Raw genomic sequence first — 12,231 nt, 5'->3', positions numbered from 1 at the left:
AGAAACCTGAGCAACATTATGCCAGCTGACTCTCACAATGCTTAAGCAATGTTCCAACAACAAAAAAAAACTAAAAGCCCTTTTCCTGAGATCTCATGAGAAACCTCCAGAACTCCGCTTTCTTTATTGGCCACCCAGTTAGTGACTTGCCTGTTTTACATTCAACTTCATAAAATTCAGGAAGTGTCCAAAGGCCTACTGGGAACCCAAAATGTTATATGTGCTGTGTCAGGGAAGTAAACATTCAGTCACTGTAGATGTTATCTTTGACACGTGGCGTAGAATCATGGTAAAAAAACTGAGTTGAAAGTGAAAGAGAAACTCGGGATATAACATGTTTGTAAAACTCAACTTGATGTTTTAAAGCAATTCTAACCCCTTGCCGTTTTAGAACTTCAAGCAGAACTCCAGGCAAAGATAATGAATTGCTCATTAAAATATAAAATGAAAACAACTTTTGTTACAAAAAAAATCATCTTTAAACCAGGGATATTCCCACAGTACTCTTTTCTCTGGGCATCCTCAGTCTTATGGCCAGCATCATTCAGCTCACCCTTTCTGAGCCCAGATAGTCCTGGACTCGCCTCCCTCCTCCTTTTACAGTCTAGTCCAGGGGTAGGCAACCTGTGGCTCTCCAGCTGTTGCAGGACTACAAGTTCCATCATGCCTCTGCAAGTCATAGCTGTAACTGTCAGTTTTGTAATGTTGCAATGCCTCATGGGAAACGTAGTTCCAAAACAGGTAGAGAGCCGCAGGTTATAAATAAACGAAACCAGCGCTCCAATCCTCATGCAAGCCAGAAAAATGTCAAAATGCCAAACGAAGAGGTGCTGCCCTTCAAAGATCGGGAAATCTAACCACTGAAAGAAAAAACAAACAAGGGCGCACTCTCATCGTGCATTACCGTGGTATACCACGTGTTTAATAAATAGACAAGTAGATGTATACTCGCAAACCAATGATAAAAACAGTGTGTGTGGTCCACAACAACAGTCACAATCGCTGTGTCTAATGTGTGGATAAGCTGACGCATTTCGGGAGCTGAACCCCTTCTTCAGAGCCCCCGAAGGGGGTTCAGCTCCCGAAATGCGTCACCTTATCCGCACATTAGACACAGCGATTGTGACTGTTGTGGACCACACACTGTTTTTATCATTGGTTTGCGAGTATACATCTACTTGTCTATTTATTAAACACGTGGTATACCACGGTAATGCACGATGAGAGTGCGCCCTTGTTTGTTTTTTGTTTTTGTTTTTTCTTTCAGAGAGCCACAGGTTGCCTACCCCTGCTCTAGTCACATTCTGAACAGCAGTGTGATGAGCTCACATATCTGTCCCTCTGCTCTCTTTTGTCAGCTTGCTTCTTGTCTTCAAATAAACGGATTGGCTCCTTGTTCTGTATTAGGGACTGCAGGAGGCTGGTAACAGGTCAAATTAATGTTTTTGCACTGCTTGTATTTTAAAGAATACATTTCATGATGTTTTGAGGATTTGAGAACTGAATTAATTTGTGTATTTTAAATTAATAAAGTGTATTCAGAGTTGCCACATGAGCGGTAAGCTTCTAACAGTGTAGCTTTTGAGTGATTTCAGATGTGTGTTAGAAGGTAATGCTTTTCATCTTGCTTGCCTTCCTTCTTCACTAAGAAATGCTGCAAAGTCTTATTACTAATATTTTCTCTGCATACGGAGTGTACATATGTCAGCTGTAATCAGGGTGTTCAGTCTGTTCCTAGTTAATGAAACAAACTCGTTACCTGACTTGCTTCTTTTGATGACTATTGAGAGTCCTCACACTGCAAAGTCTTTTTTTCTGAGCTCTTCTCATTTATTATACACAGGCAACAAACCTGAATCCTAATGATTATAAGTCCACAGTTGGTTGGATGCTAAAATTTCCCTTTGAGTGTTTTTTTTACAGCACCTGATAATTGCAAGATCTGCAACTAATGTGATCATCTTTTTGTCATGATTAGAAGAAAGTCAGGCTATGAAAAGAGCTAGTTAGAGGGTATTGATGAGCACATCCGACACTTAAAACTTACTTTTTGCTCTAGTTAAAGCCCCACTCCAAAATATAACGTTCCCTCCCTCCTCTATTCCGTCCTATAATTTTTATTTTTTTTTCTTACTTTGTGAAGCCAGTTAATACTCAAGTCACCTGTCCAGGTCCCTTGTTGCTGCCATTTCCTGGTGTAAGGAACCACTAATTCAATGCAGCAGATATTCACCTTTGCCAGCCAGTCTTCACCAGTCCCCTTGTGATGACATCACTCCTCTCCTGGCTCCTGTTAGGAAACTTTTACTGGAGTGCCAATAAGAAGGGTCCATATCACGCAGGCAGTGATGTGGGCAGCTGAAAAGGAAGTGTGAGTGACATGTGACTAGGGCTTTAGTTAAGTAGAAAGGGCACTTATCTTGGAGATTTGTTTTAAAGTGGTTCTGAAGTCACAATGTTTTTTTACCTTTATGCATTACTTGCTTTAAGGTAAAAATCTTTCTTAGCTGTTTGCTCCCCCCTTGTTAAATGCAGTTCAGTGTTCACGGACACTGACTGGTGACCGCACATAAAAAAAAAAATTATATATATATATATATATATATATATATATATATTTATTTATTTATTTATTTATTTATTTATTTTTTTATTCAGTATTTAAATTTTTTTTTTTTCCATTACCCGTATTTTTTGTTTAAATACTTTTCATCAGAGTAGTTCCATGTTACCATAGTAACATTGTACTACTCTGGAGGGGTAACAAAGGATTTTTTTTTTTTTTACACTTTGCTGATACAATAAAGATCCTTTTACCAGCAATGTTTTGAACTGTCAAAAATGGGTTAAAGCGGTAGTAAACCACAAAAAAAAAATTCAAAAAAATCTCCCTGAAAGCTAAGAGCATAATGTGCTAGTATGCAAGCTGTTATGAATCGTATTGATAACGTGATCACTGAGTACCGGGATCCGCATTCGCAGGTCGCAGAGAGAGGGGAGATCTTCTGTGTTGTCTTTTCATACATCAGGTGCAGCAGATGCAGCCAGATCATGTAGCAGTCTTTGGGGAGCATACACCCCTTTTTCTGATCCCAAGGAGGTGGGTGACCAATATCTATTTAGTGTTTGGGGCCCTCAGCAGTTGTGTGAACGTGTATAAAGAGGTCTTTCAGAAGGTGGGGGTTTTGGAATAACCTTGGCAAAAAAATGCCTATTAAAGCTAATTTCTTTTTAAGCTGAAGTTGTCCTTCCTGATGTACTGCTTTATAAAATGCATTAGTACTACATAGTGCATAGTTTTAGTACATCAGTCTGAATTTTAAATTGCACTTGTTCCAAAGGTGTCTACTAGCATATTCCTGATGCAGTGATGGGTTGCAAATACTGAAAATACAGTATACAAGTAAATATACAGCTAAAAAGATATAGGAAAAGCATGAGATAGGACATCAGTATACAAGGCTTTATATTGGTGTTGTACTGCCACACCAAAGTGCTTTATTATAGTATTTTTGTTTTTATGTATATTGTGTATATAAAATATCTAATACAATTGTCCATTTCTTTTTCAGGCTCAGTAAGATCACCAACTGCTTAAACATCCAGAGGAAAAGCCAATTCATGCAAAGGCTACATAGCTACTGGACATTAAAGAGACAATCCCGGAATGGCGTTCCTTTATTGCGCCGCTTACAGACACACTTGCAGTCACAGCGGAACTGTGAGCAGGTCAGATAGTAGCATGGTGGGTGGGTGGAGCAGTGTTTCTTTTGTAGCTTTGTAATATAGTTGAAGAAAAAGGGTTTGATAGCTTAACCACTTTGCTCCAGCTGTACGCATATATGCGGCCCTGTATAAAAAATCTTACCATGCTGAAAGCACGCTTCCAGCACGGCAGATAGCGTGGATCCGTAAGCTCCCGAAACATACTTGTCATCAGCTGCTTTCTGGATCATATGACTGCTGTGACAGCCAATCATCAGTCACATCATCCGAATGCCCGCTTCCACCTCCTGGCATCTAGGAGCTCTTAAAGGGCCAGGAGGCATCAGCGGGATAGAGTTAAGGCTGCATAGCAGGCACAAAATATATATATTTTTCTATTATTGCATATTTCCCATTAGTCACAAAGAATATGAATCCACTCTTTTGGCCATATGCTTTTGAAAACCCAGTTATTATCTTGTAGCCGTAGGTGTGGTATCAACGTCCAGTGCTTTGTACATCTGTGTTGTCACTGCTCTATAGGAAACCTGTCCTTAGCCTGTACAGGGAGCAGAGCTGTGGCAGAGACCCAGTCGTTCCACCCACTACAGAGCTGCCTTCAGAAAATACAGGAGAGGGTGGATACAAGACCAGTCACACCCTGCACAAGGAGAGAGCAGCAGTGACTGGTCTTTATTACAAGAAACTCCTGCACAGAGGCATAAACGTGCTCTGTATATTGATCAGTGGAAAAAAAAAATACAAATTTGAGTTGCCAGTCAGTATTTTTGCACGTATACTCGCAAGTGATATACAGCCCTTCCTCGTGTTTCTTGCTGCCAGGAGTGTCTGATGCTCATACATCAGTACAGTGTGAAACGGGCCTTACACTCTATTACCTTTCAGCCCTGGAAGAAATACTAAAGGGATGCCAAGATTGTAATACAAATATACATGCCTCTTGTATTTAGACAGTATTTGTTTATCTCAGATTTCAGTTCAACAGCAGCCATCACAGGGCGTGAACACGTTTTTTTCCACTAAAATCACTGTGCACTGCGGAGTAAGAAAAATACCTCAGCAATCTATAATCACTTCCATTATAGAATATAGAGAGTGTTAGGGTGCACTTAAGAATGACTTACAGAAGCTGTATGTCAACATGCTTCTATTGCATCTATTATTTAGTTATTTCAGGTACTTGTATAGCGCCGTCAATTTATACAGCGCTTTACATATATATTGTACATTCACATCAGTCCCTAACCTTCAAGGGGCGTACAATCTAAGGTCCCTAACTTATATTCAAATATACACATATTAGGGCCAATTTAGACAGGAGTCAATTAACCTACCAGCATGTCTTTGGAGCGTGGGAGGAAACCGGAGTACCCGGAGGAAACCCACGCAGGCACAGGGAGAACATGCAAACTACAAGCAGGTGGTGCTATGGTTGGGATTCAAACCAATGACCCCAGTACTGCCGGGTGAAAGTGCTAACCATTTAGCCACTGTGCTGCCCATATTCCATCTATGTTTAATATGGATCAATAGATGAATAGATAGAGAAATATATACATATATACACTTATCTTTTTCTGCATAAAACATGGTGGAAATGACAGGCTCATTTTAATGTGTTCTGCCTTTGTTAATGCTGGACGAAGTTAAAGGCATGTAACATGTCAGCACAGGCTTTGCTGTGTACTGTCTTCAATTAGTTTGCATGCCTATGTTGAATTTTCAAGATACTGTGTTACTTTAAAAATTATACTGTCATTGCCTACATCTGGAGCTCCTAAACTGTATGAAAAAATGACACCATAGGACAGGGGTGGGCAACTGTGGCCCTCCAGCTGTTGGTGAACATCAAGTCCCATCATGCCTCTGCCTTTGGAAGTCATGCTTGTAACTGTCAGTTTTGCAATGCCTCATGGGACTTGTAGTTCTACAACAGCTGGAGGGCCACAATTGCCCACCCCTGCCATAGGAAATGATGATAGTTGGGTAAGTACATTTTTATGAGTGCGAATAAACAAAAGTGTTTATTTTCCCAATAGGAGATGAAATGGAGAATACCTTTGTCTGATGAGACCTCTGTTCACCAGGGAACAATCTCTAAACCAAACGAAGAGATTGGAGACCAAATACTGAAGGTGACTATGTGGAGACTGCATTGTAGTGACAGTCTGATGTTGGCGCATTATTTCAGTATTTCAGCTTTGGTTTTATGCTATTTAATGTACTGCAGAGTATTATCCTTGTGTGCAGCCACCTTCGATAAGCAATAAGATTTTACTATAGTGACACTCAGCCAAGCCTTTGTTTTTCATCCAATTTAGTGTTGGTTCACACTGATGCGATGCACCTCATTCCGATCACACTGTGTTCATGCAATCTGCAGATGTCGTTTGAAATTAACTGCTCCTGCTCCCCAAATACAGGTCGCAGAACAATCGTTTTTCTGAATTGGATCGCATGGTTATGAACACTCATGCGATCCAATTCCAGTGCGGCAAAAAAAAAAGGTGCCTGCAATGTGATTTGAGCCATACAAAATGATGCCATACAAATCACACCGCACAGAATCACATGTGATTTGATTAGGAATGTGGTGCGATTCCTCTGTGAATCTCATGCGATGTGACAGTGTGAACCAGGGCTTAAAAGATTTTTAGCTGTAGTGTCCTTCATCCATATTGCAACACAAGAAGTCAGCTCTGTTTGCCTGGTTCTCCTCTCACTACAAGAACTCTGCCTCCAGTATTTCTTATATAAAAAGTTTCTTTCTATAAAACTCCAAGCCTAATAAATTTCTCTTTCAACAGAAAGACTCTACGGACAAAAACTGGGTGTTGAAGGAACAGTTAAAGTCTTGGCAAAGGCTTCGGCATGACCTGGAGCGGGCGCGCCTGCTGGTAGAGTTGATACGCAAGCGAGAGAAGCTGAAGAGAGAAACGGTACAGGGTGAACTAGTGCCTGCTTGAGTACATCTTTCTGCCTGCACAGTCTACCGGCATGTCATGTTTACTTTCCATCCTGTTTTGTTTATTGCAGATTAAAATACAGCAGTTGGCTCTAGAGGTGCAGCTAACCCCTTTTCTTATTCTCTTGAGAAAAACATTAGAACTGTTGCAAGAGAAAGATACCAGCAATTTGTTTACTGAGCCGGTCCCTCTCTCCGAGGTAACGGAACTATACAAAGTAAGAATCCAATCTCCATCCATGTCTTATTTACATCTCATGATTGTCATTAATGTGTATTGTCTATCAGTGACTTTTCTACTTCTACAGCATACCAGTACTGCAAATCATGAACTAGCTCAGACAATTTAAGACAGAAGGAGCCAGCAACATAGGCTTTATTCGAAGAAAATTAAAATAGTAATGGCTTAAAAGGGTAGCAGCTGTAGGCCTGTCGGCCACTAGACTTCTAGGATTTGTAGTCTTGTTATAGGCCATAACTATACGAATTTAGACGCTTGTTTTGTTTTTCCTCCCTTTTTACGGGCTGTACCTGCTAGACAGCTGTGACAATTCAGTTAAGCACTTCCCGTCTGGCCCATGTACATAAACGGCTTGACGGGAGCAGTGCAGGAGCGAGTTGCCGTTCATAAACAGTGCCCGCATTTTCAAGCTGTGCTCCCTAGGAGCGTGCATCACCGCGATCCGGTGCCTGCTGTGTATTCCGGATACACTGATCGCTGTACGGGAACTCTGTTTGAGGTCACGATCATGTTATCACTGATTGGCCAATCAGTGATCACATGAATAGTAGTAAGAAAGATGTCACTTCTGACATCATTGCTTACTACTAGTGAAATCTGTGAATGATCACAGAGGTCACATGGTACAAGGCTATTCACAACAGCCTGGTACCATGTGACAAGCTGTGACCAATCACAGCTCTCAAAGTATTTCTCAATGGCTACAAGAATGCAGCTAGAGAGAAGGAGAAATGATTGATTTTGCAGCTTTTATGGGTGTAAAAGCAATCGGTGTAAAATAAAAAAAAAAAAACAAAACCAAATTCTTCATCAGCCCCCACAAATAGTACAGTGTCACTATGGTGACACTGTACTGCTAGGGTGACAGTATGTAAAAAAAAAAAAACAAATATTAAAAAATGTAAAAAAAAATTTGAAAAATTTGAATTTTTGGTTATAAACTAATTTGGGTTATTTTTTTTTTTACTAAAAAGATAACTGAATACATTTTGGCCACGATTTATGAAGAAAGATTATTTGCAAAATTGTATAAGAAAAACCCTTTTTTTCAAAATTTTCAGACTTTTTCATTTTATATAGCAAAAAAAATGAAAGTCCAAGTGGTGAATAAATACCACTAAATTAAAGTTTTATGTCTCACAAGAATGCTAAAAAATTCATATGGGTACAGTGTTGCACGACCGCGCAATTGTCATTCAAAGTGTGATAGCACTGAAAGCTGAATATTGGCCTGGACCGGAAGGGGGTAAAAGTGTCCGGACTTGAAGTGGTTAAAGTAACTGTCACATGAATAAAAGTTCCAACAGAAGATATGTCTGTAAAGAAGATTTTTAATAATCCTTTCTTGTGCTGTACGTGTTTGTGAACAATGCTCTGAAGAAAAGAAATGGTCCCATGATGTCTCCTTGGAAAACAACATTTCTGGGAGTCTCTTCTGGATCATTCAGTAGTTCTTCTGGCTAAACCCTCCATCACTACTGCGTCCTGTAATGATGTAGGGATCAGCGGGAGTAAACACTAAAAGCCGTGGGGGGCAAAGATATTGACACTGCTAGAAGTGTCGCTTTCTGACTTTGTGTGATCATTTTTACTTTATCAAAGCAACTTTCAACAGCACAGACAGAAGGAGAGGAAAGTATTTACAGTTTTCTTTGCAAGTAACTCTTCTGTTGGGACTTTATTTAAGTGACAGAGTTGTGTTCAATCAAAACAAGTTTGCTTTAAAGCTCCCCCTTCCTTAGCAGTACATACTCGCCTGTTAACTGGTCCTGTACCACACTTGGGAGGTGTTGGAACAGAACAGAGGGGGGAGCAAAGGAAAGAGGAGTATGTGCTGCTGGAAAGGTGGATTAAAACAATCCTGTTACTTTTAGAAAGCATAGGTTGGCCTTATAAATGGCTTATGCTTGTTAATGTTATCTACACATAAGGCTGATACTTGGCCTGTGTATAAGCCTTTCCCACCTTTTGCAGCTAGAGGTTTTAAATGGCTAGAATGGAAATACAACTCTTTATTGTCCAGCAACTGAGGAAGGAAGCCTTTGCACCTTTGGGTTTACTGCTGGCAACAGGAGGATTGAAAGGTGGCAAACAAACTATAGCTCAATCCACACTAACCCCTCCTACAACCAACTTGCCTCATTTTTTTGCTTGTATCCTGGGGGGATTGGTGTCTTTTCTTCAACTCTTCTGTGTTGATGGCTGAGCTTTATTTTATTTACTTGCTAGCGTTTTTTTAAATTCAGTCAAGACTTCTTTTTACATCACTGCTGGAGCTTTGCCTTGATTGCAGCTATTCAACGCCATCATCCTTAGTCTGTTTTTAGAGTACCACGTCCAAGCTCTGCTTGACTGGACATTGCAGAGAGGCTAGAAGTGATCTGCAAGAGCTGGGTTTCACTGTGGCCACTTTCCATAGCTGAAGAGCGTTTCCCAGGTCCAGAGCCACCGGCATTGCCTCAGCGTTCTGATGTACCGAGTGCCTCCAGCTCATTTTATACTAAATTCTCCAGAGCTGATTGTTGCACACCTTCTGACAGTGCTGATGTCCACTGCCTGGACTTGTATTGCTTTCTGCTGTTTGTGCCTTCTCTATCCACTTTAGCTGCAGTGTGTGTGTGTGTCCTCTGCTTTTCAGGCTGAGGTCTTTACAATGGTCATGCAAGGCTATATCAGCCAGTTATTTGCTGCCTCTGCAGAGACCGCAAGTGTGCTTCTGCACCCTCTCCTGCAGATTTTATGTCTGATTTACCTGCTGCCTTAGTGGTTCCTAACCCATGTGCCCAAGAGACTCTGATTCAGTCACTCTAGTCCTTGATTGATTAGCTCGCTCCTCATTTTTCCATTACATCGACTCCCCCCCCCCCCCCCCCCCCAAAACCTGGTTCCCTGTCAACCCACAAGGTGTGGCACTCAGGCAAGCCTTCCTTTGAATGGATGTGCACCCCCACATTTTGGAGTGAAGTAACATTTGTTAACCTTTGCTTGGACAGATTGCATCTCAAATGCTTTGTTGCAGAAAATGGTATTCCAGGACTACAAACCAGAATCAGTCTCTCTCTCTCTCTCCTTTCTCTGTCTCCCTCTCTCCTCCTCCCCCTCTCTCCCCTTCTCTCTTCCCCACCTTCTCTCTTCCTCTCTCTCCTCTCTCTCTTTCCCCTCTCCCCCCTCTCTCCCCCCTCTCTCCCCCCTCTCTCTTCCCCCCCTCTCTCTTCCCCCCCCCCTCTCTCTTCCCCCCCCCCCTCTCTCTTCCCCCCCCCTCTCTCTTCCCCCCCCTCTCTCTCCCCCCCCCTCTCTTCCCCCCTCTCTCTTTCTCTCTCTCTCTTTCTCTCTCTCTCTCTCTCTCTCTCTCCTGCTTTCCTGTATCACCACACAGATTAGCAGGTCTCCATTATGTCCTCTTGGGTTTTCTGGATCAAGGCGACATTGTCCCGCCTCTATCCTGTCCTTCCTGCTGCATGGTCTGGACCAGCATCTGCAGGGAAGAGCTCAGGTGGGTTTGGATGAGTTCAAACTTACCTGAACTATGCCACTAGGAAGTTGACACTGCGGACAGCCAATCGTAAGCAGGGAAGGAATTCCCTACCCTGCAGCCGCACGTGTACAAGAGGACCTAGTTCTCAGCACTATCAGGGGGTTAAGAGTTTGCTCTTTCTATTTTCAAAGAACACTGACCCCTCACTCTTTAAAACTTTTGAATGAAGGTCTTTCATGTAGCTCCCTCCCATTTGCTCCCCTGTAACTCTGTGTGATCTTAATTTGGTTTTCTCTGAACGTCAGAAATTGCAGTTTAGACATTCTCTTCTGTTCTCCCACCCACAAGGTGGTGGTTTTTGTAGCCATCACATCTAAGAAACTAGAGTGTGAGAACTGGACTTATCTTGCACCCCATTTTGGTTCTGCAGAAATTTCCCTCCATTGTCTGGATGTAGTTTGGACTGTAATGCAGGCCATAGATGGGGAGAAAAAACGGCAGATTTTTCTTTTAAAAAACGAAAATTCGGTCGTTCAAGCGGCCGACGTTACCATCAATGGTAAAAAAAATCGGCCGATTTTCATCCCTTCTACAGCTGGCAAAAAGTGTCCCTGCAGAGAGCTCCGCTATTTCTGACAGTTCTCTGACAGTTCCTTCACATTTACAGCGGTTGAAACATTGTATCTATTTGTTTCCATTTAGGATACAGATGTTTTTATTCAGAAACAAATAGATACAATGTTTCAACCGCTGTAAATGTCAAAGAACTGTCAGAAATAGCGGAGCTCTCTGCAGAGATACTTTTTGCTGGACTGGAATTCTTCTTATTTTCATTCCTCCTCCTCCTCCTCCTCCTCCTCCTCTTCCTCTTCCTCCTCTTCATCCTCTTCTTCATCCTCCTCATCCTCATCTTCTTCATCCTCATCCTCCTCATCCTCTTCTTCTTCATCCTCTTCTTCTTCTTCATCCTCTTCTTCTTCTTCATCCTCTTCTTCTTCTTCATCCTCTTCTTCTTCTTCTTCATCCTCTTCTTCTTCTTCTTCCTCTTCTTCTTCTTCATCCTCTTCTTCTTCTTCCTCTTCCTCTTCCTCTTCTTCTTCCTCATCCTCTTCTTCTTCCTCATCCTCTTCTTCTTCTTCTTCTTCTTCCTCATCCTCCTCCTCTTCTTCTTCATCATCCTCTTCTTCTTCATCCTCCTCCTCCTCTTCTTCTTCATCATCCTCCTCCTGCCTCCTTCCTCTTCTTCATCCTCTTCTTCCTCTTCTTCATCCTCATCCTCCTCTTCTTCTTCATCCTCTTCTTCATCCTCTTCTTCTTCATCCTCTTCTTCATCCTCTTCTTCATCCTCTTCCTCTTCTTCTTTTTCTTCTTTTTGTCTTCCTCTTGCAGGTCACTGCTCATGCGCAGATTTTTTTTCCAACTTTACCGAAAAAAAAACCCGGCCAAAATACCGAAAAACGGCCGACCAAATCGCCCACTAACGATCCGAAAATCGGCCGATTTTATTTTCGGCCGAAAAATCGGCCGATTTTCGACCCATCTATGGCCTGCATAAGTGTCTGTCCCAGCCACTGATTCACTCGGGAAGACTGATTTCCTTTTGTCCTTCCTGGTGGACCCCTTTCCTCGATCTCGGCAGACCATCATCCAAGCCTGTTGTCTCAAGGATCAGATTCCACCCTTTCCTGTCAGGGCACACTTTAACAGATCTGTGAATAACTCTTGGGTTTTTCGTCATCAGGCAACTGTTTGGCAGATTTGCAAGGCTGTCACTGATCTTCTGTTCACACATTCTCTAGGTTCTACCAGGCTGACATTTAGGCG

The 12,231-nt window shown here is 42.0% G+C and overlaps 1 protein-coding gene across 3 annotated transcripts in view; it reads left to right on the top strand.

The window, feature by feature from the left end:
- Positions 1–12,231, top strand: part of BRPF1 (bromodomain and PHD finger containing 1) — a 65,507-nt gene that overhangs the window by 10,383 nt on the left and 42,893 nt on the right. For all 3 annotated transcript variants that reach the window (XM_089654335.1, XM_089654337.1, XM_089654336.1), the window contains 4 exons: positions 3,573–3,729; positions 5,766–5,861; positions 6,534–6,665; positions 6,763–6,909. In XM_089654335.1, coding sequence (XP_089510461.1) covers positions 3,573–3,729; positions 5,766–5,861; positions 6,534–6,665; positions 6,763–6,909 — 532 coding nt within the window. The remainder of the gene's footprint in view (positions 1–3,572; positions 3,730–5,765; positions 5,862–6,533; positions 6,666–6,762; positions 6,910–12,231) is intronic.

The sequence above is a fragment of the Staurois parvus genome, unplaced genomic scaffold, assembly GCF_062004578.1.
Source record: "Staurois parvus isolate SC_StPar_1 unplaced genomic scaffold, SC_StPar_1.0 ptg000757l, whole genome shotgun sequence".
NCBI classification, from domain to species: Eukaryota; Metazoa; Chordata; class Amphibia; order Anura; family Ranidae; genus Staurois; species Staurois parvus.
Note: the sequence above shows the minus strand (reverse complement) of the source record. Positions and strands in the feature narration are given on the sequence as shown.